We start from the raw sequence: 27,891 nt of genomic DNA, 5'->3' as shown, positions 1-27,891 counted from the left end.
ACTGCTGCCTGTCAGCCATGCTGGCTGATCTATGCCCTCCTCCTTCAAAAATAAATAATGTTTAACTTCTAAATAAACACCGCTTAAATCAATAATGTGTCCCTATCCCCATGGTTTAAACAAACCTCTATCATTTTCAGTCTGGATTCTGACATCATGAAGACTCTTTTGATTTTGTTTGTTTTAATGAATTTGGACAAACTCCTGAAGACAGGACGCTGCACAGAAACCCAGTAAGTTGATTGAAATGTTAAGCAACTGTGTTGATTTGTTATCTATCAGGTAACTGTTTTCCACAAAGCAAATAGATGATGACACACGTGTGCAAAGCCACACGCTCGTACCATGTATGTTGTTGTGTGTGAATCCAGATATGCAAACTCTATGATGCAATTTTAACATAGCTTCTGCAAATGAAACACCACCTTATATTTACTTATTCTGGCACTGTCTATAACACAGGTGAAAACATTGAGACATTTGTTTGTTTCTGATTGGCTCATAGGTGTCTGCATCATCATTCACTGTGTATCTTACGGATGTCCTGTTTTCTTTTTTTTCAGAGACCAAATTCTATCAATCACCCCCGAAACACAGGAACAAGTGGACGTCGTGAAGAATGTTTCCACTCAATATGAGGTATAAATTAAATTCTTCATCAGTGATTGCACTCCTTTGTTTTTCCGCTCTCTGTTTATCATTATGTTACATATTTTCTCCCAGACAGCTTTATGGCAGCCTGTGTCGCCTCAGTACATCAAAGAAGAAACTGAGGTCCACCTGTTTGTTCCTGCAAACAGCACAGAGACTGTCAAGGATCTGCTACAGAAACACGCCATAACACACGAGTATGTTGCCTGTCTGAAAACATCGTTGTGCAATTAGTTTGAAGGTTTTGTCATTTACTGGTATGTTTATTGCAGGGTGTTGTTGGCCAACGCCAACGAGTTGATCGAAATGCAGACGAGAAACAACTCTACTGACCCACGAAGCAGCTCAACTTTCTACGAGAGATATCACAGTCTGGAGGATGTATGCTTTTCCTCTATAACTATCAGATTCCAGCTTCATAACATGCAGTTTTTTAATTGATTTCATGTCAGAGAGGTGCTAATTCAACAAATTGAACCGTGTAAGCTTCACACAAAGACTTTATTCCAAGACTACTGGTGTATTGATGGACTTTGCTTAATGGATGTATCACAGTTTATATCCGAACACACTGTCTCCATTTGTAGATCTATCATTGGATAAACAGGACCCAACAGGACAACCCCAACACGGTCAAAGCCATTCTCATTGGCTCCTCATATGAGAAGCGACCACTCTACGTTCTGAAGGTAGGCCTTCACCCACTAAGCTGCAGCGATGATGATTAAGATGCTTTTTTCCACATACATTCTTCACAAACTAATCAGAATTATTATTTTTTGTTGAAAAGTGTCCCAAGACTTTTGTTTTCCATTCATAAAGCTGACCTGCAGAGAAAAGTGTTTCTTCCCTCACACTTTAAATCAAGTCTGTCTTTCTCAGTTGTCTGTAAATAACAGGCCAAATAAGAAAGCAATGTGGATTGACTGTGGTATCCATGCCAGAGAGTGGATCTCTACTGCTTTCTGCTTATGGTTTGTACAAAATGTGAGTATATTCATTGACGTGTCGATAGGGTGGGAAAGTCTTGTTTTGTTTTTAGGATTTTCACACAGGTCTAGCATTAAAGTCAATGTCCTGTCTTGGAAAGTCTCTGTCATTTTACAAGCTCAACCAAGACATTACTCGCATCTTGGACAACATGGATGTCTACATCTTGCCTGTTGTGAACCCTGATGGATACCAGTACACATGGACAACAGTAAGAATACATATTTCGTGTATTGTTAAGTGCTTGAGCAGTAGTAAAGAGCAATTCCAATTTTTGTGTTTTTGTCTCAGAACAGGATGTGGAGGAAGAACCGCTCTGCCAGCAAGAGGAGCAACTGCATCGGAGTCGACCTCAACAGAAATTTTGATGCCAACTGGTGCAGTAGGTCTTCCTCTAACATTACAGCGCCCTCCTCATTTTTTTCGTTAAGACTATTTTTTGGGGCTTTTTCTGGGCTTTTTCGCCTTTATTTGATAGGACAGCTAGGTGAGAGAGAAGGGGAAGACTTGCAGGAAATCATCACAGGTCAGATTCAAACCCTAGACCTCTGCGTTGAGGCATGAATCTCTCAATATATGTGTGCCTGCTCTACCCACTGAGCCAACCCGGCCACAGCACCCTCCTTATTGATAACCATATTGAACTCTTTTTTCCATATGTAGGATCTGTAGATCTATAATATAATGGGTTTCTGTGTCTTCCAGCGGAGGGAGCCTCCAATGAGCCCTGCTCTGAGATTTACTGCGGCGCCTTCCCTGAGTCTGAACCAGAGTCGCAGGCCGTGGCCAACTTCCTGCGCAGTCACAAGGACTCAGTACAGTTGTACTTCAGCATCCACTCCTACTCTCAGATGCTTCTCTTCCCTTACTCTTACACCTTAGATGAAGCAGAGAACCACAAAGACCTGGTGAGTGGTGGCAGTCACAGCTTTCATGTTTTCCACACTTCAGAGGTGTTTTATGTGAGTCCAGAGTATTTGCAGACTTTTATTCTGCATGTCACTTTCGATAACACAGAAACTCTCAATTGTTCTAAAAGCTTGAGTTGGCCCAAAAAGCTGCCCAGGCAATCGGAAGATATTACAGGAACAGCTACAAATATGGCCCTGGAGCAAAGACAATATGTAAGTAGGGCTTCATCATAAAGCAAAATCAGCAAGACTTGATTCAGTCACTCACAGAGTACACATGAATGTCCTTGTCTGTTCTCCAGACTTGGCTCCCGGGGGTTCTGATGACTGGGCGTACAACCTTGGCATCAAATACGCCTTCACATTTGAGCTCCAGGACCGCGGGCGTTACGGCTTCCTCCTGCCACCGTCTCTCATTTCCAGGGCCTGCAATGAAGCTCTGATCGCTGTGAAGACCATCGCTCTCAAGGTTATAGAGAAAACACAAGCTCCAACAAGTCCTCCTTAAACCCTCTGGGCAGTTACACATAAAAGCATGAAGACATAGAAGCTGTTGACAAAGAAATAACACAAAAAGATTAAACTGATTGAAGTTAAAGATTAAGTTGAATGTCTTTTTTCTGTTTATTACTTACTGAGCACATATGGTAATAGCGTGTCACGCTGACATAGAAAGTTGTTCTAATGAAAACTGCATCATCATGCATACACCACACAGATAATAATAAGCATTCTTCTTGAAGATATCAATATTAAATGTTCATATTATGCTTTTTAGCTTTTCCCCCTTTCCTTTATTGTGTTATATATCTTTTTTGTGCACACAGGGTGAAAGGAGGAGCTACAGCAACGTGCAGTACAATAAAAATAGTTTTTTTTTTTTAAATTTTTAAACCTATTCTGGTACAACCTCTAAAAACAACTATGACACTTAAAAAGGAGCATAACATGAACACTTTAAGGTTGTAGTCTTGATATTGATAGTCTTAATACACATTCAGTTATCCAAACAATGTTAACTCCTGTTTTGTCCATCCCCATTTACAAACATAAACTGGACAGAATATTGGAAACATTTTCTGTTTACATGTAGAATTTTATATAATAGTTTCACAGAAGTGGCAGTACCCTTTTATCTATTGCCACTTTTCCTTCTCTAGACATATCAGCCTCTAATAATGTATAAATTACAGAGTCGATGTTTGCTTTTTGCTTTTTTTCCCCTTGTCTTTATGAATATGCCTGTGAATAAAAAGTGACCAAATTACTTTGTACAACTTTGTCTCATATAATCATTGATATTATTATTATTATTATTGTAATCAGTCATGTGATGTAATGTAAAAGGTACAAAAAGAGTTACCACCAATAGCGTTAAACAACACAAGTAGAGCAGAAAAACTAAAATTCAGAGAAAGGAGTGGTAACCTTGCCCCTTATGACCTCATAAGGTCGACCCATCTGAGCTTTCATTTTCTCAAAGGCAGAGCAGGATACCCAAGGCTCGGTTTACACCTATCTCCATTTCTAGCCACTGGGGGACCATGGGCCGGCTGGGGGAACGCATATTAATGGTAAATAACCTCATAAAGGGAAATTTTCATGCTATGGGACCTTTATTTTATTTTTTCAAAAATGAAATTTAACATGAATCCTTACTGCTTACTGGCCTTTAGGTGCACTAAGGTAGCCACCCCCAGATACAGTGAATTCTAAGGGTTCACTGTGTCACATTAAAACAGGATTTATAAAATAATGACAACAATTATTAGCCTATTTTACGGTAATAGGTTAGTAGGCCCTATTCTAAGCTATGTATAAAGGCGTTAGCTCGCGCTACACAATATTGTAAGCCCAGTTTAACATGCAACTTCTTTTTAGACATGTGCAGTAGGGGGCCTGCTCCGTCTCTCTTTCAGAGGGGCCAAAAAACGTTGGAGACCCCTGCTCTCAAACATCCATGAGCTGTTGTTATGATTAGCATCAATATGACTGCCCTCTGACGGTCATGAAGAGTAACTACAAGCACAAAAACCCTTCCGGGGACAATTTTAACAAAATAAGAAAAGCCAAGAGTTTTCTTACTACCAAATACTATTAATTAGTCATATTAGTGCAAGGGTTTTATGAAATAATATTTTTGGAAGACACATATGACGATATGTCCACAGCGAGCAGTACGATAAGCAAAATCGCAACACCCCTGAGGTACAAACGGCGTCCACAAACCACAGAAGAAGAACAGGGCATGATGCACACCCTCCGCCAATATGAAGGCATCCAGGGCAGCTTCTGCCTTTGATTTTAAAGAATAAGCCTTGTTATTTTTTTTTTACAAGTGCTGAATCCACTACCTGGACTTAAGTAGATGCGACGCCGAATTAATATCTTGGGTGAGACGGCTTTTTTTGTTCATCCACTAATAGCTAACAGGCACGGCACTGACGGTGGTTTGAAGGCCTAGCTAGCTAGCGCTAAAGATAAAGCATGAGCTCATTAGCTCTTTGATTAACTGACTTTGGAATTAGCATATGTTCGCTTGTTTGTTTTCTCAGCACAAGGCACGCAGTAGAATTAACGCCATTAACCGGCTAAATATTGTATTCTCACATACACATGTATTAATGTGAAATGCTTAAACAATGGCATTAAAGTCGTGTTGTTAGCTAGCTAGGAACTTTACGTTAGCTAAGCAAGCATGCAAGACTGCTCACTGCACCGACAACAGGCCAAACCATTTGCATTTGTTTATGTTTTGCATATGTTGCTTCCTATAGGAGAACTGCAGGCAGCTAAATGTTAGATTACAATAATTTAAGAAGGTTGCTAGATTGAAATGGTTTCATTAGTCCCAATTAAGGGTGCTAAAGTATTTAGCTCTGCACTCGGAATGAATGAAATAGGTCTGACAGTGCAGCACTGTAACGTTAGTCACAACGCACAGACATTTTGATGGACCAGATTGTTTTTACTGTCATTTGATCCAAACCGTGTAGTAGCCTACATATATCCTTGGATAAGCTTTGGATCGTATTAATCTCCCTCAGCATGTGACTGATGTATTCTGCTCGCAGAGAACTCCATTAGTCCATTAACCCATTTTTTTTTAAAATATATAAGTACTTATTTAACATTCCTGTGTGCGTGTGTTGTATTGATGCAAGTGACTGATCACTGACATTTCATCAAGCATTGTTTGTCATGTTTCCAGTCCTGCAGAATGTCCAAGATCAGGCGGAAGGTAACAGTGGAGAATTCAAAAACCATATCTGATAGCAGCAGCAGCAGCAGCACCACGACCAGCAGCACCAGCAACCCCGCCGCCCCCTCCCGCCGGCCCAGTGTGTTTGAAAGACTCGGCCCCAGCACTGGGAGTAATGCTGCTGATGTATGTAAATCCTACAGTGCAAAAATATTTCCATCTCTTCACTTAGGGACCGTTTTTAAGTTCGAGCTCCTTTTTTTTGTAGTCTGATCAAATATATGTCTTGTGTTCTATACTGAACTCAATATCCTCCTAGTATTCCCACTGTGATGATTGTCTCATTTTAGTGGATGTTGCACCATACCATCAGGCTCATTTGTATGTGTCTTTCAGAGTCACTGTAGAAATTGGCTGAAGACCGGTAATTGCAGTTACGGCAACACTTGTCGCTACACACATGGAACTCAGCCACGAGGCAAAGGATTTAGCTTTAGTCGGTAAGATGGCTTGTTTAATTTGGCAATCAGGATTTCTATGTGATAATTTCAGTATATGGTTTTATGACTTGGTACCCATGATTCCTTTTAATTTTGTTATTGCAGTTTTTTTTTTAAAGTTTTGTCCACAGCATAACAAATGGCTTATCTATAGCAGCATATTATTGACATGTAACTTGAGTGTGTATTTATGTTTGTGTATGGAGCAGGTCAGCCGAGAGACCCACAGGTGATCTGCGGGAGAGGATGAAGAATAAAAGACAGGATGCTGACCCAGAAAACGTGAAGCGAGACCTAGACGAGCCCACATCCCCCACAGCGAAAGTGAGTTTCATGCTCTTTCAGTTTCTATCTGTCTTAGGAAATATAATGTATTGGCAAATGTGTAAATGGTGGATGGTTCTAAACTAGAGGAAAAGGCCACTGCTAACGCAAGATCTGAAAATGACTTGGAATTACAACACCTGGATAAGCACAGTAAGTGGTGCAACATGTAGGTGTCATTCTAACATATCTGTGCATGTGTTTATCCACCTACAGCAGAGAGACTCCTCCAGAGGCCGACACAGGGAAAAGGAGGATATAAAGATTACAAAGGAGCGCACCCCAGCCAGTGAAGAAGAGCCCACAGAGTGGGAAACCAATCGTGAAGGTTAGCTTGTTTTGTTCAAGTTTTATACACAAGGGACCTAAAGTAGTTGTAAATATCCGTTTGATTTTAATTTATTAAAAAAACAATATCAATATGGGCTTTGACATGACATGCCACTTTTTTGTCGTCGTCTGACTTTAAGACTCTGATATTGGTGACTACGACTACGAGTTATCACTAGAGATGAAGCGCCAGAAGATTCAACGTGAGCTGATGAAATTGGAGCAGGAAAACTTGGACAAGAGGGAGGAGATATTCATCAAGAAAGATGAGGCCCCCACCAAAACAAGAACCACCGCCATACCAAAGGTAAGTGACTAGTTTGTACTTTTTTTTTTTTTTTTGGTTTGGATTTCAAAGAAGAGAATCATTTTTTAGTATTCAGCCTGAAAGTGTTTTCTAAAGTATCTCTGCCTCCAGAACAGCTCATTGGCCGTGCTGAAGTTGCTGTAGTCTGTGGGAGGAAGTCTGATTTGAATGTCAACCTGCTATGTCATCTCTGTCCCTCAGGCCTCCCCAGAGCCGATAAGCAGTAAAGATTCACCCTCGGCCAGGAAGTCCACTGGATCCCCCAAACACAAAAGTGGAGTCAAAGGCCCAGGCTCTGGGAAGAAAGAAAAGAAGGCCCCACTATCCTCACCTGTTTCAGAAACTACCAGGTAGGAGTCTGGGGGTGCGCTTTTTGTTTTTAGTTGGCAGAATGTCTCATAAACTCCTCAACAGACTTTAGTGACATTTTGTGGAAAGTTGGGCCATTTGGGAAGCAAGAACTGATTAAGAATATACCTTTTTATTATATTTGAGGAAGATATGACAGATGTTTTCTGTCCTCTTCCAACCAGGCCTTCAAAAGGGAGCCACAGTAAGAAGAAAGGGCCCCGTACCCCTAGTCCTCCTCCCCCAGTCCCGCTGGACATTCCTGTGATAGGGAAGAAACACAAAGGCAAGCACAAAAACAAGGAGAAGTCAGAGGAGAAGCTGAAGGAAGCGAAAGATCGGGGGCGAGATGCAGAAAAACACAAAGAGAAAAAGGAGAAACGCAGGTGAAGTGCGGAACCAAGAAATTACATATTCCCCATAAAGATGGCTGTTCTTATCGTGTTTCTGTTGGTCTTTTGTGCAAGGCGTCCTCTTTTTCAACATACCCGTGTTGTTTATAGGGACCGATCAGACAGCTCCCACAAGGCAAAGCGGTCAGTGACGTCGGAGGAGCGTTCTGGTAGCGTGTCATCTCCCTTTAGGGGCACTTCACCACCAGCCAGGAAGAAATCCACATCTCCAAAAGCTTCATCCCATAAGACGCCCGTACTGGCCTCCCCACCTCGCAGGTCAGCACATGTGGGCAACCCAGCAAAGGTTTTCCTGCTCAAGGCTTTAATCACTACAAAACTCCTCGACTACCACTTGACAAAACTAATGTACCAGGTCTTTGCTAATGTTTGGTGAGGATCATAACAGTGTGGTTCAACCAATAAATAGCAGGATATAACCGTCCTTTGTCACTGCAGGTCTCCCACTCCTCCCCGCCACCATCACACCCCCACTCCTCCCCGCCACCACTCTCCCTCCTCTCACTCTGGCTCCTCTGCCCAGCGACACTCTTCATCTCCCCGCCGGCGCCGCTCGTCCTCTCTTACATACCACCGGAGCACCGCAGCCCTGGCCTCTGCCTCCTCCCCTCCATGCTCCCGGCGCTCCCGATCGCCCCCTGCCTCCCACGACCCCTCCTCACCCCCCCGCCGATCTGACAGGTCGAGCCCCAGCCAGCGGCGCTCCAGGGGCCGCGAGAGGAGCCGTGGTGAAAGAGAGAGGAGTCCGCCTGCTCAGGAGCGCAGACATGAGCGCAGAGATGGTAACTTTATGTTCTAGGACTGTGTTTTCTTGTTTCTCTTATGTCCGTTTATTTTTTTAGCACATTTGACACAAATGCTTTTGAGTAAGAAGTCCACACTACCAGTGATTTTGGCATTATAAAGTTATAAAACAAAGGAATTTTTGGCGTTTTTAATCTAGTTTTTTTATCACAAATCCTGCTCTTTGGATTTGGGCTCTTGAGTAGTGAGTTCTAAGAGTAAAAAATAAAAACTAGATTAATTAAACTTAGCCTAATATATTTTGCATAACCTCAGTCATTATTTAGATTACATACAAACACTTTTTTTTTTTTTTTACAATTAATACTTTTCCCCCCTTTTTCATCAGTTGTTAAGCTTTGTTCTTCTCTTATAAACAGAAAGCCGCAGCAAGCGAGAGAAAGACAGCGTCCGCGACGACCGGGACTATGACTCTGAACAGGTCTCATCACGGGACGCTCGCGACGACCGGGAGCCCAGAGAGTCTCGCGAGAGGCGGGATGCTCGCGACCGAGGAAGGGAAACAGCCCGAGACTCTCGCGACCACCGAGACAACAGGGACATAAAGGACTCCAGAGAGAGCAGGACGGAGACTCGCTCCAGTCGAGAGTCGCTGGAGCGCCGTGACCGCGAACGAGAGCGGGACCGGGAAAGGAAAAGGACAGAGAGCGAGAAAGAGAGAGAACAGACACCCACAGGAAGGAGGAACCGGCTCAGGACGACAGGAGTTATGGGAGAGGTCATGGACGCGAAGATGGAGGGCGTGCTGATGGACGGACGGAGAACAGGACGGACAGAGCTGAGAAGAATGGACGAGGGAGAGGGCGTGCTAATGAAACCTCTGAGAAAGGCAAGAACTGACATTACATTTAGCCTTCATTTCCATAGTTTCTTTATATGTGGCCAAAGGTAAAATGTTTAGTGACGAGCTCCTTAGGTGATGCTTGCCGCACAATACTGTGCTCTTTATCTACTCTCTAACCATTGTACCTTTCTTCAGTGTGAGTTTTTTAATTCCCTTTTTTTGAAGCAATCTTTTGTCTCCTTTCAGGCTCAAACCGAAACTCCCGGGGTTCCCAACTGGAAAGCAGCCATGACAACTGGGATCCACGGAGCAGCGCGGTGCGCGAACGGAGCGCGGAGAGGAGCACAGATCGCAGTGTGACCGAAAGAAGCTCTGAGAGGGGTTCAGACCGAGATCGCTATGACGGCGACAGGAGAGGAGAGCACGCCCGAGACTCCTCGTACGACAGGAGAGGAGGGCACGGCGAGCGGGATCGCAGAGACAACCGAGAGAGAGGTGGGTGTAAGGATTGCTTTACTTTAAACCTTTACAATATCAAAAAGCATGTACAATAGGGCTGTGCAATTAATCAAAATATCAATAGCGATTACAATTTTGGCTCCTAATGATCACAAAAACAGATTAATCAGAAAAAAATATTATTTTGCACATTAGACTTTGCGTAAAATCTTATTTTGTCTTTTGTTCTACATGGTAAAGTAATAAGGGAAATTTAACATTTCATGGTGCTTAAACTGTTAAGTAATTTGCAACATCTTTTCAAAAGACAATGAGTAATCTTGATTTCAATTTTGGCCAAAAATAATCATTACGATTTTTGTAAATAATTGAGCAACCCTAATGAACAGTGTATAATATGATACTTTTTTATTTTTATTTCATTTGTTTGGCTAAGCTTTTGAATGTTCTGTTTTCCCAGATCAAAGAGCAGCCTCACCAAATAGACACCAGGGGAGATCAGAGGAGTCTGAGAGGGATGAGAGGAGAGAGGAGCGCAGGACAGATAGAACAGAAGAGAGGCGCGATGACAGGACCCGAGACCGGGAGCGAGAGAGGGACAGGGAGCGGGAGAGGGAGAAGGAAAAGGAGAAGGACAGGGAGCGAGAGAGGGAAAAGGAGCGAGAGAAAGAGGCTGAGAGGGAGCGGGTTAGAGAGCGAGAGCGGGAGAGGGAGCGAGAGAGGGAAAGGGAGCGCGAGGAGCGGGAGAGAGAAAGGGAGGAACGAGAGAGGGAGAGGGAGAGGAAGGAGCGGGAGAGGGAACGAGAGAGGGAGCTACGGGAGCGAGAGAGGCAGCGGGAATGGGAGGAGCGAGAGAGGGGAAGAGATGAAAGGCGGGAGAGGCGAGATGACGACCGGCCCGTCAGAGAAACACGAGACGACCGCAAAACAAGGCATGTATCAGCCTTCAAAATGTATTCTCACGTTTTTATCAACATCATGTTTTCTTTGCCTCTTCTCTACACTACCACACTATACAAACTGTACAGGTTCAAACTGCATTTCTACAAATAGCCCTGTGGAACACCAGGCTTTACTCTCAAAATCAAAAGCCATTTTGTCCATTAAAACACAATGAAACTTACAATTCTCCAAATAGTTACGTAGCCTTGAGTGTGGTATTCAAAACAAATGTTTTTAATTACTCCTCTTTTCTCCCATTAGTCGTAAGAGGCCCAGGGTGGAGAGCAGCCCGAGCCCCCGAGCCTCTCCTAAGCGAGCAACTCGGGACCTCAGTCCAGCAGACAGCGACGGCTACAACAGTGCAGAAGAGAAAAGTGAGCGTCTGATTGGCCGAGGGCAGGCCAAGCCCCTCCCACAGCCCCTCCTCCCCAGCCCACTGTGTCCGCCTTCATTGGACAGTAGGAAAATTATTTTTGCAAGGACACACTCCTGTTTAGTACGGAATGCACCTTTTTATGTATACTGGAAATACACTCTTTGTTAAACGCAGGGTTTTCCATTTCTAGCCATTATACGGCTTAGTGTATTTGCAAACCATCTACAGTGAACAGCGTATAAACGTTAAAACAATGTGGAGAGCTTCTGGAAGAGCCGATACACAGCACAGACGCCTACTCGTTGCCTTATGCACATTTGCTGCATGATGGTTCACGTACACTGGTGCAAAACAGTGTCACAGGCGCACACACACACACACCACACACCACACACACACACCATGCATGTTGCGCACACAGCGGCAGTTGTAGCCCACCCATTAGCCAGGTGTGGCAGAGAGAAAGAGAGGAAAAGGGTGAGGGAGGTTTGTTGGTGAGTATGAAGATGTCAGTAGCGCTTTAACAATGAACGTAGCAGCGCAGTCTGTGTACAGTTTGTCTGTCAGGGAATAAATGCTAAAAGACCCAAGCCAAGTTCCATAGCTGGCTTTCTACCTGCTGGTTGTGAAGTGGGTTAGCAACATTGGGTTAGCAGCAGTGGTGATAGCGACAAGTTCAGCACAGGCTCACTAACTAAAGGTGGGCCAGCTATTCTCATTTTAGTGACAGGCTACTCCTCCAAGTTTTGCTTTAGTGATCTCTCCTTAGCTCCAACTGACAAGAACTAAGCTTTATGCAAATAATTTGCGCCTTGGCGTCACCATTATGCAAATGAGCGTATGATGTCATATGCACTGTTAACGCTCTATAAACCCAGGGAAAACTCTGCCGTAACATGATTAACAGTGCATTTACAAATACCTCTAATGAAAAGGCTCAACTGTTAGCCCACAAATGGCACAGAGAAGCAGTCTGTTGTCAAAGCTGCCATTTGACCGATTGCTTTAATGCTTAAAAAGTACTGAGTGTTGGTATGTGAATGTTTATGTGCAGGTGCTGACAAAAATCGTATGCTGAGCCAGGTGGTGCGGCCCCAGGAGCCCTTGTTGCGTTCTCCGCTGAGGGCTGCTCTATCGGATGAGAAGCCAAGCCACTGGAAGGATGAGGAGCGCAGAGGTGCCGGGGACAAAAGGGATACGCGCAGCCGTCATGAGGACCCGGAGCCTCGTGTAGAACGGATTAGAGGAGGCGACAGACGAGGAGAGCACCTTGCAGACGGCCCATCTGACTCCCGTAGCAGAGGCAGAGAGCAGCGAGAGTCTACGCCGCCTCCCCCTCCTCCAGCCCTCGCACCTGGCAATGAAGACACCGCTGGCCCCAGTCCCACGAGGAGGGCAAAAAGAAGACAAAGTCGCAGAGGAAGGGCTTGAAGAAGGGTCGCAAAGAAGAGGAAATAGGCGGTGGCAGCAGCAGCAGCCTGGCTGGGGCAGGAGATCGTTTCAACCCCGAGCCCCCAGCCAGCGTTCCTGCAGATGGGCCTTCACCCATACTTTCACCCAGGAAAGTGGCCAAGAAGAAGGCGCTTGAACGAAAGAGGAAACGGTCACGAGAATCTGATGTGTCTGATGAGGACTCATCTGCCCCTCAGCCACATAATAAAAGGAAGAGGGGTCCCCGGACGCCACCACCCTCAATAAGGCCTGATAATCGAGGTACTGGAGCCAACGCAGAGCCATCTCCTCTGACCAAAATGGACAATTTCAGTGACTGGTCAGATGAGGAGGTCACAGACCGAGGAGCACCGCTGGAAACGCAAGCTCCACCGGCTCCTGCTGAGAGGACTCCTGCTGAGCCTCTTAAGAGAGGGGTTGGTCCCAGGGTGGGCAGGGACAGGGAGCGGTGCAACCCTGCTCCCATCGCCCCTCTGCTCCCCCAAGATCCCTCGATATTGATGCAGACTCTGCCTCCGCAGCCCCTCATGTCCCAGCCCATGCTCCGCAAACTTCCCCCAGAGCAGGCACGCAGCAGCAGCATGGGAAGCAACCAGAGCCGCGCGTCGTCCAGACGCCTGCGATCACCCTCCAACGAGTCAGCCCATCGAGATGATCCGCAAGGTCCACGAGCCCGCCGGGGCAGGCTGCAGGGCGCCAACTCACGGGACCGAGAGAGGGAAAGGGAGAGAGAACGGGAGAGAGACAGGCCGGTCGTGAATGACCCTCCAGTGGTTGAGAGAAAGTCTCGAATTGACCAGTTGAGGAGAGGAGAGCCCAGCCGCAGCACCTCCTCAGGTAGAGAACACTCAACTCTTGACACTACATTGCTGAACATGAACATCTATTTACAATAAACCTTTTGTAATCTCTGATAGGATCATGCTTAATAAAAGCACTCAACTCTGATCCCAGCCTAACTTATATGTCTCTTTTTTACAGACCGACAGGATTCCCGCAGCCTCAGCTCCAGGCGCAGCTCTCCTGACTCTGAGAGGCAGGCCCGGTCCATGTCTCGCGCCGGCTCCTATGACAGTCGCGAGCGGGAGAGAGAGAGGGAGCCATTTGAGCGGGAACGAGACCGAAAAGACCTCCGGCCTCAGCCGCCGCTGCCACCTCAGCCCCAGCAGCAGCAGCCCCTGCTCCTCCAACAGCCCCTACAACAGCAGAGAGACTGGGAGCCCGAACCTAGGGACTGGCCTAGCAGGGGACTGATGCGTCCAGGCCGGGAATCTATCCTGAGGGAGCGGGATATCAGGGACAGGGAACGCTTACTCCCTGAAGGACAATTTCAGCAGCATGAACGGGAGCGGGAGAGAGACAGAGAGAGAGACAGTAGAGGTGACAGAGGCGGCGATCGAGAGAGGGAGAGGATGATGATGATGGATCTACCGCCTCACGGGGACCCCAGGGTCCCCGGACGAGGAGACCTGAGGGGCGATATGAGAGGAGACCTGCGAGTGGACATGATGAGACAAGAGAGGGGCGACTATGAGCCTCTGCTGCCAAGAGAAGCCTTCAGCCCCCCAGAGCCGGAGAAACCGAGCAACAGTCACCATCTCATGGGAGAGCAACGGGAGCTGGAGAAGACGGAGAGCATCGACGGTAAGGAGATCAACACAAATTGCTCACTTTTTTTTCCAAATTTCCAGCGCAGAGTCAAAGAAATCTTTGTGTGCCGTGTTCTCAGGAGACGATGATGGCAAAGAAGATGAAGGCCAGTCGGTGGCATCTGTGGGAGAGGAGTATGAACCAATCAGTGATGATGAGCTGGATGAAATACTGGCTGACAGCCAGAAAAAAGAGGATCATCAGCAAGACGATGAAAAAATTACAGGTACTAGGAAATAGCTCTTATTTATGGAGAATATCTATGTGGAAATTGATTTTTGTCATCCGTCCTTTTTTAAATTTGGAAAAAAAAGTTTTTCTTCTGCTTGAGGGATTGATTGGTTTCATTCCCAAATTGTTTGAACATCTCAGGAAATGTTTTGCTAAAATGTAACAGATTTTGAAATTCAGTATATCATTAAATGTTTTTTTTTAATAAAATGAAATGATAGTACACTAACTTTTTTTTAAATAAAAAATAAATAAAAAGTAACCTCTCCAACGCCATGTGCTGACAGGTCCTCTTGATGTCATTGATGTGGACTGGTCCAGCCTGATGCCCAAACAGAAGCAGGAACCCCGGGCAGCAGGGGCAGCTTTGCTCCGGTTCACCCCAGGGGCCGTGCTTCTTAGGGCGGGCATCTCCAAGCGACTTGCTGGGCCTGAGCTCCTGGAGCAAGTCAGAGAGGTGTGCAAGTCCGAGCTGGATGACCCCAAAGGTGAGAGTTTCGACATCTTCAGCAGCATTTAACATCAGTGCTTGTTGCTTATGTTTCCTTTTTTTAAATTTGTTACATGATTTTATTCAAATCAACAAAACTAGTAATTTTGTTCACAATTTATGATGGGGATCATGATAATAGACATTACTATACAGCATGTGTTCTTCCTTATCTAGGATGAAATGTTTAGTTTAACTGAGTTTAGACTGTGTTTTTTTTTTTTTTTAAGAGCAATTTGTCTAAAACATTGTCAACTCTGTCCCGCCAGATGCTGACAAGCTGTTTGAGCATGACCTGGGGGCCCTGAATATGGCAGCCATGAACAGGCGGGTGGAAAGGGCCGGTTTACTGAGAAACCTCGGGCCCTGTTGCAAGGCCCTGTGTGCCCGCAGGGACTTCGCCATCCGCCGGCAGCTGTTAAAGAATGACAAGGTAGATGTCAACCAATTACTGGCAGGACAATAAATTAAATACTGCAGTTACTTTGTGTCGATCTCAGCTACATTCTCAGCAGCTTCTCTGGACATCATTTCCATACGCTGACCATACAACTGCATTGTTAAGAGAGATGGGTTTTTAAATCTACTTCTCCTTCTTCAGGGCCAAACCAAGCAGTACCCCACTACGCCTGTGGTAGACAACGAGCTGCTGCAGATGAGCATGCGTCTCTTCAGAAGGACCATGGCTGGCCAGGCCTCAGGGCCCGAAAGGTCCGACAGCGGGTCAGCACCGGCCGCCGAGGTCGCTCCAGCTGGTAGTAGTAAGCTCGGCACAGCACAGCCTGAGGTGTGTGTGTCCTGAAAGAAATGGGTTTAATGAGTCAAACACATGAAAGTGAACACTTCTAACGCTCCCTGACTCTGTCCCATTCCATTTCATTCATAGCCCTTTTTAGTTGTGGGAGGAAATAATGGAAAACAGAAAAATTGTGAATCTTACTCAGTAATGCTTTTACATGTTTTTGATGATCTGCAAGTCCTGTGCCATAGACTACTGGACATTCTAGCCTATGGAGGTGTGTAATGAACCATGTATGAGCAGCATAAAACACACCTAAAATGACTTTTTGTTTTGTACATTGCAATGTTTTAGTGCAGCTTTCTAATAGTCAGTCTCACCTGCCTAACCAATTTGAAATGACTGTTTTGTTTTCGTAATATTGTGCATTGGTTACAACGACTGTGCATTAAAATGCTTAGATGTTGATTTTTGTGACGGGTCTTTTGCTTTGTATGAAGTGAGTGTTCAGCCTTTAAATGTGACACTTGATGTTATTACTATTTTTGTTTACATCATATTACAAATTATCTGCAGTGCAAATCTCAAGCATTTGCTGCAGAGTGTTACTGACCAACAACACTGAAAACATCCTGCAGAGACTTGAATGAAGGTTCTTCGTGAATAAGCACTGCCAAACTATTCCTTCATTGAATGTAATTTGTTTATAACTGTCAGTCGTTGAAAACATAATTGCTTTTTGCTTGATGTGTTTGTTTTTGAATGGTTTGGCAATGTCTCCCTGAAATGAACTCAAGTGATTGCAGAGCACACTATAGACTGCAGAGTACCACATCTCCAATACTGCCATGTGGAAGTCCTCTCCTTAACATTCACCAGCCCAAACCATCCAAAAAGGAGCCAAAATGTTCCCAGTAGGAAATGACACTAGACTGCTTAGATAAAGAAATGACTGAAAGGATAATGATATGAACGCGTCTCCTTTATGTGTCCCAGTGGTTGACCGTCCAGAGTCACAATAAAAAGACTTGTGCAGGTGGATAAACTGAACCTCGGGGATGTAGTTGTATCAACACTCTTAGTTCAACAAGTGACACTTGAAAAGTGCAGGTTGTGCATGCTGTGAGGTCTTGGACACACATTCAATGGACAAACCAGCTTCAGTATTGCACAAAAATGCCTAAAGAACATAAGAATGGAACAAAGCTGTTATCTTAGAGCCCTGGATTCAACATGGCACCTTCTCCAGGGCATGCAACTGTGACTTGAAATCTGAGTGACATTACAGACATGGAGCGATTGGGCTCTGGTGTAACCTGCTTTCTTTTAGTCGGATCCTTAAGCTGTTGTAAAACATTTTTACTACTACATATTTATTTTGTCTAAGGATCAAGGTCAATTTTGAGATGTGCAAGTAATGATATCTGGTTTAAGGCTGTATTATTTTTTTTTTACTGTAAAAACCGATGTAGAATGACATTGTAATGACTTTTTGCCAGATAAGGACAACTGGGGACCTGAAGGAATTAAAATGTAGTGCAAGTTTATCGAGATTATCACATTAAATTACCACAATGAGCTATGAGGACAGCCATTAGATCCAAGCTTTTGCATTTAGAGGTAAGTGCTGAAGTTTACATAAAACCACAACCACTTAAGTTTTTTTACCCTAAACTTTTGACAGTAAGTCTGATGGTGTAAATACACAATTTTATAAGTTGTAAAATGGTGTTAAAATTACAGCTTTTGGGCATTATTTCTTTTAGGTTTGACACTAGTGTTTGATAAAGACTTAAGACAAGATGGAGGTCTCAGCTGGTTGTAGACCTCATACCCCTAACACAAAATAAAAGATTTTTTTACATTCTGAATGCCTCGTCTTATCCTCTGTCTTTAACATGGTCAGAGCCTTGGATACAGTAAGGATTCTCTGTGTGTGTCATACAATTGCAACGGCTGGTCTAACGTGATTACCTAATTCACAAGAATACCACACAAAGGGCAGCTGACATTGTTCAAAAGGAAAACAAATCATTACTGCATACCTCACTCTATGACGTTCCTAAACAAAGTCAACTGAAATTAGCAGAATATAGACGTAGAACATGAACACTATCAATATATTTATTTCTATAAAACATTTTTTTCTCCCCTCCGCACTCTGCAGTCAGCCTCAGTAACAAGGCCCCGGACCCCCCACTGACATTTAAGTAACCCCATCCCCCCCTAGTCTCTACCATTTGCATTACCTACGTCCTGGACTATACATCTGTCCATTGCACATACTGTGTATTTTTTGCACTCAATCCATTTAACTACTTTTTCTTACGTCAAACAGCTATGTTGTGTGTGATATATAATATATATAATATATATATATATGTATATATATATATATATATAATATATATATTATAATATTATGTATATGTATATAAAGTATATTATTCTGTGTTTATTGTTTATTTCATATTAAGGTTCAATATGTGTGTTTAAATATGCACCAACCACCAAGGCAAATCCCTTGTTAGTGTTACATACTTGGCTATAAACCCTTTTTTGCTTCTGATTTAAATAGTCTGATGATGCAAAAATGTACATATCCTATCCTTATCTTCATTATGTCAAAATCCTCCAAAAGGTACAACAATATTTACATTCTATTAAGTATCCAGTTTCTTTGAAGTGTATCTAATTTTCTATTTCTCACAGCTCACAAACTGGCAAAGTCTGTCCTCGGAACCCTTACTCGTACATTTGATGTTGACGAACAATATATAAAACGGACCAGTTTCCTTTACCCACAATCCTTCGCTTTAGGTCCGTCCTTCCGACTTCCGCCTCAACTACGAGCCGAAGTGAGTATTTTTGTCGGAAATTATATTTCTACAATCTATCACCATCCTGCGGTTTTAAAGACACAACTGGCCACATTCTCATTATAAATATACATATTAGTGATGCATTGTCCTTTGTATTAGGTTTTTAGGGATGGTATCATATATTTCAAGACATTTGAAAGCAGCGAACTGTACGGCATTAGCTCCACCGGAGTGGCTTCAGTTTGCCTGGCTGTCCAGTGCTCATTTTCTTTAACCTAGAAAACGTGTTATAGTCTAACGTAAAGCACTGGTACTAGTTCTAATTTTCTATTTTAACGTAAGTGCTTTTAGCCTGCAAGTTAGCTTGCGTAAAGTAACAACATTAGCGCAGAGATGCCTGTGTGCTATAAAAATCCCTAGTTGAGCAGATGGTCGCATGGGTGTATTTAACGTGAGCACTTAGCTTTAACATTCATATGCTCAAACAGTAAGGTATGTTTGGTTCTAGATGGCCCCAACCAAGAAAGGAGAGAAAAAGAAGGGGCGTTCAGCCATCAACGAGGTGGTGACCAGAGAGTATACCATCAATGTCCACAAACGCATCCATGGAACGTGAGTACTGCTCTGGGAAAGCTTGTTTTAAGGGACATAATGCACATCCCGTTTCACAGGTGTCTTGAAATTCTTTACCCAGACTACTCAGATACAATGAAATGACGGCGGTATAACAATGTTATTTGCATGAAGTTTTTTTATCCCAGTAAGTGTCATAGTATTTGATAAATTACAAAATAATTATCAGTATTGCAATTGATCAATTTGTTGTTTTCTTCTTGCAGGAGTTTCAAGAAGAGGGCTCCCCGCGCCATCAAGGAGATCCGCAAGTTCGCCATGAAGGAGATGGGAACTCCCGATGTTCGCATTGACACGCGCCTCAACAAGGCAGTGTGGAGCAAGGGTGTCAGGTGAGGTGATGCACTGTAAATACTCGTATCTGAGCATAAGGAATGACTGCCCACAAGTATAAACCTACTTCCACTGCACACTGTCCTGCCTGTGCCACATCATAGAGCAGGAAAGAACATGGTTTGAAGGGTTTCTGTGACATGGTGTAATATAGCATAAGTGCATTTCTGTCTGACAGTCATCACTTTACTCTTGGTGACTGCCACCAGCTTGTATTTAAGATGTGTGACAAATGTTACACACAACAAATAACAAACTAGAATGACTGACCATATGCACCGTTTGTCATTGTAATACTAGATGTATAAATCTAACAACTTTGTTTTTATAGACTTTTTTTTTTTTTTTTTTTAAATAAGGGGCAATTACATTCATGAGGGGAGAAAAAAATTTTGGCAGAAAAATCATAAACGAAAATGTCTTACTGTCAGCTCAGACTTGAAGTACACTCCTTTACGCCCAGGGAGGCATACGAGAGTCACTGTGGTTGATGAGTTTAGGAGATGTGTAGAAAGTAAACATACTTGGAGTGCTGTATTTGATGGATATACAAGGTGATTAGAGGACTTGGTGACAAATCAGATACCTTGAGTGGGGTGTTGTAGTCGACCAAATCAAGCTTGGGTGCCGTAAAACCTTGAATGTTTTGGCAGTGCTTGAAGTGCAATATACCAGCCTGAAGTGAATGTGGACTTTAAAAGTAGTTGACATCTTGTTAGGTCAGTGTATCTTTTTTCTTTTTTTACACTGAAAAATGTTGACACTCAAAATATTTAACTTAAATTGGCGCTGCGACACATCTGCTGGCCTATGTCATGGTTGCATTCAGTGAAGTTCGTAACCATCACGTTGTGTGTTGTGTAGGAACGTGCCGTACAGGATGCGCGTACGACTGTCCAGGAAGCGTAATGAGGATGAGGACTCCCCCAACAAACTGTACACCCTGGTCACATACGTTCCTGTCACCACATGCAAAGGTAAATACACTAACTGATTTTCTTATTTACCTACTGAAGCAAGAATGACATTTAATTAATATTTTCTCCCCTCTTTTTTTTTTTAACAGGTCTGCAGACAGTCAATGTTGATGAAAACTAAACTCTGCAAGTCGAATAAATCCATTAAAAGGACTTTATTTTCTTGTCTTTATTTTAGTTTCTGCACTCAAATACATGTCATATTTGGGGTGTTTCTTAGATTTGAATTATTAGTTTTATATCATTGCAGAGGAATGTACATGGAATACTGTCCACCTTACAAATTGCATATAGAAGTCAATTAGAACCTAATTATATATACTCTGTTAACAGAAATTGTTTGTAATGACATGCTTGGTGAGAAGACTGCTCCTACCTTTTCACAGTGATAAGAATGTTTCATGAATGCAGAGAGACCTTGTCCCTTTCTGCAACAAAGGGAATGTGTTTCAGTATGTCTTCTGTCCTGTCTTGCCATTGAGGGCTGATACTATGGGATATGTATTACAGGGCTTTTTTATAATACAAATGGGATAGTAGTAAAAAGTGCTTTGTCAGGTCATTGATATGTTCAGCAATGGACACTAAACAATTGAGTCATAGTACTACTCAATTTTATGTGACACATGGAAGCATATAAATCACAATTTCAGTGAAATGTAAACTCAGTTCCTACTTTTAATGCATTATAACTAAAATGGATATGTTTATGCTTATGCCAAAAGTCAGCTATGATTTGAGTGTTGCTGATGAGGTTGGCCTTTTCATTTTCTGTGATCAGGCACGCCATAGCTGTCTCGTCAGCAAACGAAAATGAAATGAATGCACTCAAATCTGTATTAAGAACATTATTTAAAGGACTACTAAGTGCTAGTTCAATGCATTTGCACTATGCATTGACCAGAGCAGGGTTAACACAGATGCTAGAGGGAGGATCCCCAAAAGCTTTAGTTATGGAGATACCCTTCACGGAGGCAGACCAAAGCGAAATAAATGTTTTTTCCTATTTTCTTCTACATCTGGAATAGATCATTGGATAACATGTACACTGCATGAGTGATTAAGCTGACATATTATGAAACACTCCATAAATAAAATAGGTGCAAAATAAAGCCAGGCCAAATAGGAGATGTTACAACTGACCTCAAGTGATTTCATAATACAAGCTGTGACTGTTTTTTGGTGTGGTGTGACGGTGGACAGGGGGTTGGACATATTGAAGCGTTGAGGAAAATACGAGCACTGCACGTGCGCTGCTACTATGCTGTCGCTAGTGGGAGCTACTTGTTCGTTAGCAGTCGGATGTTGTGAAGAAGAACATGGACGCAGCAGCCTCGAAGCGGTGGCATCGTTCAACATTTCCTCAAGAGTTTGTTCAGCTGTGAAGTTGCTGTAACACACCAAGAAGGTAAGACGCCGGGCTGCTCGGGTGCTCGGTCTGTTTTGACATATTGAATTCACCTCACCGAGAAAGACTAGGGTGGTTCAAGTTGTCTGCTCCATGTCTGGGAGGGACAGGTGAGGCTAACTGGTTGGCTAACGAACTGAACCAGCAAGCTAAATACAGTTAACGGTTGCTACTGTTTGTAAACGCTAATATTAGTTTAATATTCATATTAAACAAAGCTGAGCATGTGTGTGTGTGTGTGTGTGTGTGTGTGTGTGCCCAGGTGGGAGCGCCGCCCAGTGTTTCCATGGCCGTCGGCTAACGGGCGAAGCGATGCGGCACCACTGGCTGCTCCTTGGGGCTTGCGGCTGGGTGCTGCTCATCCTGATGTTTGTCAGCAAGTTAATCAGCTTCAGAGCTGTAGATGGTAAGCCGGTGTGTCTTATGATGATTACTACAGTAAGTCACAGGGGTACATGTGCTTAGCCCACTCTAATCTGTTTTTTTTTTTCAGACTATGGAGACCGGGTTGGTGGTCAGAGTTGGACGGTGCCAGGCACCAAGGTGGTTAAACCCAATCCTGTTTCCAGTCCAGAGAAACCAGTTCTCAAGCCATCCGATCAGGTGACTGACGAAGCTTACTAAGATTACTAATTATACTCCATCACCGACTAAGTTTGAAACTAAGTCATTCCCAATTTTCATCATCTGTTCTTTTTTTAAATGTATTATATTTTCTTTTTTTTTTAATTACAAGAACTGTACAATAATACAAAACAATGGCAAACACACACACACAACACAAGGACAAAACAATACAGTCAGTGGTTACAGATAAAAAGACATATAAATGTATGTACTTAGGAAGTCATTGCAATGTCAAACTTTCAGTTTGAACAGTTTTGTGGAAGTTTTCTATTCAGCAGGAGAGGAAAAGTTGTGGAGGGAAACAAAATAAAGACAGCTGAGCAGATTACCGAGTTGCTTTTCGGTGTATTTTGATCACGCTCGGCAGAGTATAAGGTAAACAGCCCCACAAAGTTCACAGCAGCAACCTTGCGGAGAGTCTGACAAATCTAAAGGACAAAACCCCGGTCTTATGTTCTCTTTCTCCTGCAAAAGGAGACCTTGTTTGGGAACGTGCCTAATCTTAGCAAAACAATTAATCTTAACACACAGACAAGTTGGAGCCACCTCTACGTCTTTTCTACATCTGTCCCTCGTGCCTCAGAGTTTTTATGGTCATTTATCTTAGCTGCCAAAGACAACCTGGTGCCGTTCGGTCACGTACAGATCGATTTGTCCTGACTCCATACCTTTATCGATAAACATAGCATAGACAACTGTCTTTCAGACTTTATGGCACCAACCTTCAACTGGTAAATTTAGGGACAAACAGCTGTGATCTCTTCCTTAGCGAGGACACATACAGAATGAATTAAGTGAAGTCATATAACTGAAAACCATAGTAATGTAATAATACGAATAATATTACAGGATATATGAAATCATGCTTAAATGTAACAGTCAAAACAGATCAAAACTAAATTTATTTTAAGAGTCATGGTCCATCTAGGCCATTATCATTACCTTCCATCATTATCAGTTCTATAAAGTCCTTTAGCCAGTGATGCAAACCAAAACAATTTGATGTTGTTACTTTCCAATCCATAAGAAATGTAATTTTTTATCATGTGTTGTGTTACTCAGCTCCCAACAGACACGGTGCATGGTGATCAATCCACATCTCAAATTAAACCTACCATATTTTGGACTCTTGGAAAATTGTCTTATTTCCGGGCAGTGCCATACAATATTAAATTAGTATTAAAGTTTGTCTCCCTCCACAGCCATGCCGATACCATTAGAAACAAGGGTATCAGTCACATTAGTGTTGTATGTGTGTCTCAGCCCTCAGCGGTGCCCACAGTGACAGATTGGCAGTCCGTCGTTGAGAGGCGAATCGAGTTGCTCTCCGCAGTGTGTAAGAACAGCAGCCTCAGGAATTTGACTCACGTCTCCATCAGCAAGTTTGTCCTGGACCGCATCTTTGTCTGCGACAAACACAAGATCTTGTTCTGCCAGACGCCGAAAGTGGGCAACACACAATGGAAGAAGGTCCTCATTGTGCTCAATGGTAAGTAGGGGTTGGATGAAAATTAATGATATAGCCTGGTTGACACAAGACCCGTTTCAGTTAAAACTGAGTGTGGGTCTGGGGAAGGTTCATTCACAGTCCAATTCAAAAGGGGCCTCTGGGTGCAGTTGGACAGACCTAAACTTAACGGTTGTGATTGGTTCCTCAATTTGGAAAAATTGTAATTGGGCTTAAATGGGCTCTTGGCAAGACGAACTTCCAGCAAATCTTAAATTTGCTGGAAGTTCGTCAGGGTTTTCCCAGGCTGTCAAAGATAAGGAACTGCTGATGGAGTACCATTTGTGGTTTTGTGCGTGAGTAAAACATAGGGCAAAGCCCAGAAATAAATTAAATCTTTGTAAAACGTAGTGCTGTATATGTAGAGTGACTCAAGGTCTGTTTGTTAAAATTAATTAATTCAGTTGATGACTTATGCTATTAACATTTGCAGGAGCATTCCCCACCGTGGAGGATATCCCAGAAAACCTTGTTCATGACCATGAGAAGAACGGCCTGCCCCGTCTCTCAACGCTCGCGCCGCAGGAAATTACTCACAGGTTAGTCAAGAGTTACAGGGATAAATGGAGACGTGTCAGGCCCAGGTAGCACCATGTGCTTGTAGTTACTGTGAATGGATGACAGTTGAGAGCGTTGTTGAGTAGTTACCAAACGTTTTTTTCTGCAAGGTCCCCTGTATTTAAACAAAGGGGTGACTGACAGACAGATTGAACGCACAAAGCACAGGTTCTCTGTCAAGGTGCGAGAGAGAAAGAGAGGTGGGCCATAATCGGTTTACCAAAACAACACTGTAATCAGGCTCCGTAGATCGAGTTGTGGTCACCACTAAATTTTTCTTTTTTTGTTTTTGTTGTGGCGTTTGGTGTGCCTTCATTGTCTGCTTTACGCTCACAGCGTCATCCTTTCACTGTCTTGTCCATGCTTTGCTATGGCAGTGCTGCAGAACCATGCATCAATTATTTATATTTAGCCTTGCAGTTTGGGTACCACCTGCTCAGTTGATGCTAGTATAAGAGCCATTGTAAGGCATGTGATTTAGTATTTACGATAGTCAGCAAGAATGCAGAAATGCCCGCTGTGACAGTCCAAACAATGAATACAAATTTCACCCTCAAACCCCTATGTGCCTCCACAGATTAAACACCTACTTTAAGTTTTTCATCGTGAGAGACCCTTTTGAGCGCCTGATTTCTGCATTCAAGGACAAGTTTGTGAAGAACCCACGCTTTGAGCCGTGGTACAAGCACGACATTGCTCCAGCCATCATCCGTAAGTACCGCAGGAGCCACCGCGACAGCGACCTCGCCGCCTCCGGCCTGCACTTCGAGGACTTTGTCCGTTACTTGGGTGACGTGGACGGCCGCCACCGCATGGACCGGCAGTTCGGTGAGCACATTATTCACTGGGTGACTTACGCAGAGCTATGCGCACCGTGTGAAATACACTACAGTGTGGTGGGCCACCATGAGACACTGGAGCAGGACGCCCCCCACATCCTCAAAGCAGCAGGCATCGACCATCTGGTGTCCTACCCCGCCATTCCTCCAGGCATCACCCGCTATAACAGAACCAAGGTAGAGCACTACTTCTCAGGCATCAGCAAGCGGGACATCAGGCGTCTCTACGCACGTTACCAGGGTGACTTCCACCTATTTGATTACCCAAGCCCAGACTTTCTACTGAACTAAACTGATTAACACTGACTAAAAGACATGTTTTCATATAAAATCCTCTCAACATGTTTGGTTCACTGAGACAGAGACGTGTAGTAGCTGACTTCGTGTCACTGGACTAACAGACCTACAAGGCTGGTATGCAGTAGAATGTTCTTATTTTAAGAATAACTGACATAGTATGGCTGTTGGTTGTATTTGCAATGACTTTTTGATAACTAATAAGTGGGCTGTCCACAAACCTGTAGTGTCACCATACAGTGAATAGAAAGAAAGTGTTGCTGCCAAGGTTTTGATGTGAGTACAGGCACACGGTCACATAATGAGATTTAGCAGTAATATAAAAGCTGCAAAATTGATCATTGTGTGTGTGTGTGTGTGGGGGGGGGGGGGTTAACATAAAGATCAAATACAGGTACAGAACAGATTTGCTATCTTATGTCTAATGTTCATGAATGGATTCTCCTTATAAGTCAAAGAAATGCACTCCAGGGTAATGCCAGGGATACAGGCCCGTTACCCTGTAATGTAGCTAATATACTGCACTGTATGGCTTCATCTAGTCAAGGAATACGATGGACAATGCTATGTGTTTTGACATGTCTTTACTGTTGTTCTTGCTATCGTGCTTGACATAGGCAAAGAGTCTGTATCAGGGATGCCAACAGTATTGTGAATGGCAAGAATATAATGCAAACTAATTGGACATAGATATCTTTCATTGATGTTTTAAGAGTTGCAATCAGTGTTAACTTGTTACCATTGTTTTATGCAAGGCATATTAAAGTCATGTAAGACTGTAAATTACCCTTCAAATATCATGAGGGTTCGGTCCTGGCCAGACCTATACTGTAGCTTTTTTGGTTGGTCTGCCTTTACTGAAACTGACAAAAGATATGAAATGCCTGTCACTCCATTTATTAGCTGTTACGCTACACTGGGTCATTGGAAGGACTTTGGCACTAGATTTTAAAGGATGATTTTTTTTTTCTTCTCATATGTACTGTGTAAATGTTAACATTACTTGCAACTCAACATTTGTATTACATATTGCTTTTTATAATATTAACCTGACACCAACAGTGTCTCAGTTGTAAGACAGTGCTGCCTCCCAGCAACCACCTGGCGACCTTTTGGACAGGCGGTCATAATACAGGAAAACAAAAGTTGGTAATAAAGTTCAATGTGAAATAATGTGTGGGTTTTTACTTCTAACTAGGAGAAAAGCAATGCTTAAATTTCATTTGGTGTGAGGGCTATAAAAGGTACATATAGCATCATGTCACACTTCATTTAGTGTGGATGTTGCTGCAATAATATAAACAATCCACAAGGGGGCAGTAAACCATTTAAAATTTGACCACTTATTTATTATGAGGTCACAAACCCTGTTGATCCTTGGATCAAACATCACATCAGATTTTTGACATGATGTTGACATTTAAACCATGAGAATGAGGGCAAAACAATAACTTCATAGGAAAGTCTCAGCAACAAACATGTCAAGACCGTGCTGTGTGGAGCCGTATTTACGTTAGTGTCATCTGGATAGGTTTACCTTGTAGAAGAAGGATTTAGGTTCATTAATGGACCTTAAGCATCAGTAAAGTGTTACATGAGTGCCCTTAGTTAAGACTGTGTGTGTGTGTGTGTGTGTTGTGTGTGTGTGGTGTGCTCTCCCCCCCCACTGCCAGGTTACCTCTCACATCCTGTCAGACTGGTTCCCTGAACGCTGAGTTGAACTTTGTTTAACAAAAGGCTTAGCTTTTGTTTTATTAAAGAATTAGTGTTGAATAACTAAAACAATGCGGCTGAACATTTGTTTCTGTCTGCAGTGGACACAACACCATTAACACGCTGCCTATTGTATTTTGTATTGTTGGTAAAGATCCATGCTGGGGAGTACCAATGTATTTAAAAAAAAAAAAAAAAAAAAACCTCCCCTGTTTATGTAACTTGTGTGTACCATACCATATGTGGCTGTATACTCTTTATTAAACTTGATCGT

At 43.2% G+C, this 27,891-nt stretch overlaps 4 protein-coding genes across 4 annotated transcripts; all 4 read left to right on the top strand.

Moving 5' to 3' along the window:
* Window positions 1-72: 72 nt before the first annotated feature.
* Window positions 73-3,113, top strand: cpb2 (carboxypeptidase B2 (plasma)). The gene is made up of 11 exons (XM_032506276.1): window positions 73-233; window positions 564-639; window positions 724-848; window positions 924-1,032; window positions 1,239-1,340; window positions 1,534-1,638; window positions 1,742-1,852; window positions 1,933-2,023; window positions 2,347-2,549; window positions 2,681-2,765; window positions 2,855-3,113. The coding sequence occupies exons 1-11, from the start codon at window positions 157-159 to the stop codon at window positions 3,058-3,060; spliced, it is 1,290 nt and encodes a 429-aa protein (XP_032362167.1). The 5' UTR covers window positions 73-156; the 3' UTR covers window positions 3,061-3,113.
* Window positions 3,114-4,674: 1,561 nt separating this feature from the next.
* On the top strand, window positions 4,675-16,825 carry zc3h13 (zinc finger CCCH-type containing 13). Its single transcript, XM_032506320.1, is given in 22 exon segments — window positions 4,675-4,945; window positions 5,764-5,940; window positions 6,151-6,254; window positions 6,464-6,578; window positions 6,795-6,906; window positions 7,049-7,215; window positions 7,417-7,565; window positions 7,749-7,949; window positions 8,067-8,234; window positions 8,415-8,758; window positions 9,140-9,417; window positions 9,420-9,609; window positions 9,811-10,059; window positions 10,484-10,955; window positions 11,227-11,339; window positions 12,396-12,722; window positions 12,725-13,630; window positions 13,775-14,437; window positions 14,523-14,669; window positions 14,962-15,162; window positions 15,434-15,597; window positions 15,766-16,825. Coding segments are annotated over 21 exon segments (5,439 nt in total). The 5' UTR covers window positions 4,675-4,945; window positions 5,764-5,772; the 3' UTR covers window positions 15,967-16,825.
* A 1,832-nt stretch (window positions 16,826-18,657) lies between these two features.
* rpl31 (ribosomal protein L31) lies at window positions 18,658-20,822 on the top strand. Its single transcript, XM_032506729.1, has 5 exons — window positions 18,658-18,761; window positions 19,234-19,337; window positions 19,565-19,690; window positions 20,556-20,668; window positions 20,758-20,822. The coding sequence occupies exons 2-5, from the start codon at window positions 19,234-19,236 to the stop codon at window positions 20,787-20,789; spliced, it is 375 nt and encodes a 124-aa protein (XP_032362620.1). The 5' UTR covers window positions 18,658-18,761; the 3' UTR covers window positions 20,790-20,822.
* A 1,068-nt stretch (window positions 20,823-21,890) lies between these two features.
* chst10 (carbohydrate sulfotransferase 10) lies at window positions 21,891-27,077 on the top strand. Its single transcript, XM_032506279.1, has 6 exons — window positions 21,891-22,076; window positions 22,339-22,482; window positions 22,570-22,679; window positions 23,967-24,192; window positions 24,644-24,749; window positions 25,346-27,077. Exons 2-6 carry the CDS (start codon window positions 22,389-22,391, stop codon window positions 25,896-25,898), a joined length of 1,089 nt encoding a protein of 362 aa, XP_032362170.1. The 5' UTR covers window positions 21,891-22,076; window positions 22,339-22,388; the 3' UTR covers window positions 25,899-27,077.
* Window positions 27,078-27,891: the final 814 nt, after the last annotated feature.

This window comes from Etheostoma spectabile, chromosome 24 (assembly GCF_008692095.1).
Source record: "Etheostoma spectabile isolate EspeVRDwgs_2016 chromosome 24, UIUC_Espe_1.0, whole genome shotgun sequence".
Lineage (NCBI taxonomy): Eukaryota > Metazoa > Chordata > Actinopteri > Perciformes > Percidae > Etheostoma > Etheostoma spectabile.
The sequence above is the reverse complement of the archived record's forward strand: the minus strand, read 5'-3'. Positions and strand labels throughout refer to the sequence as shown.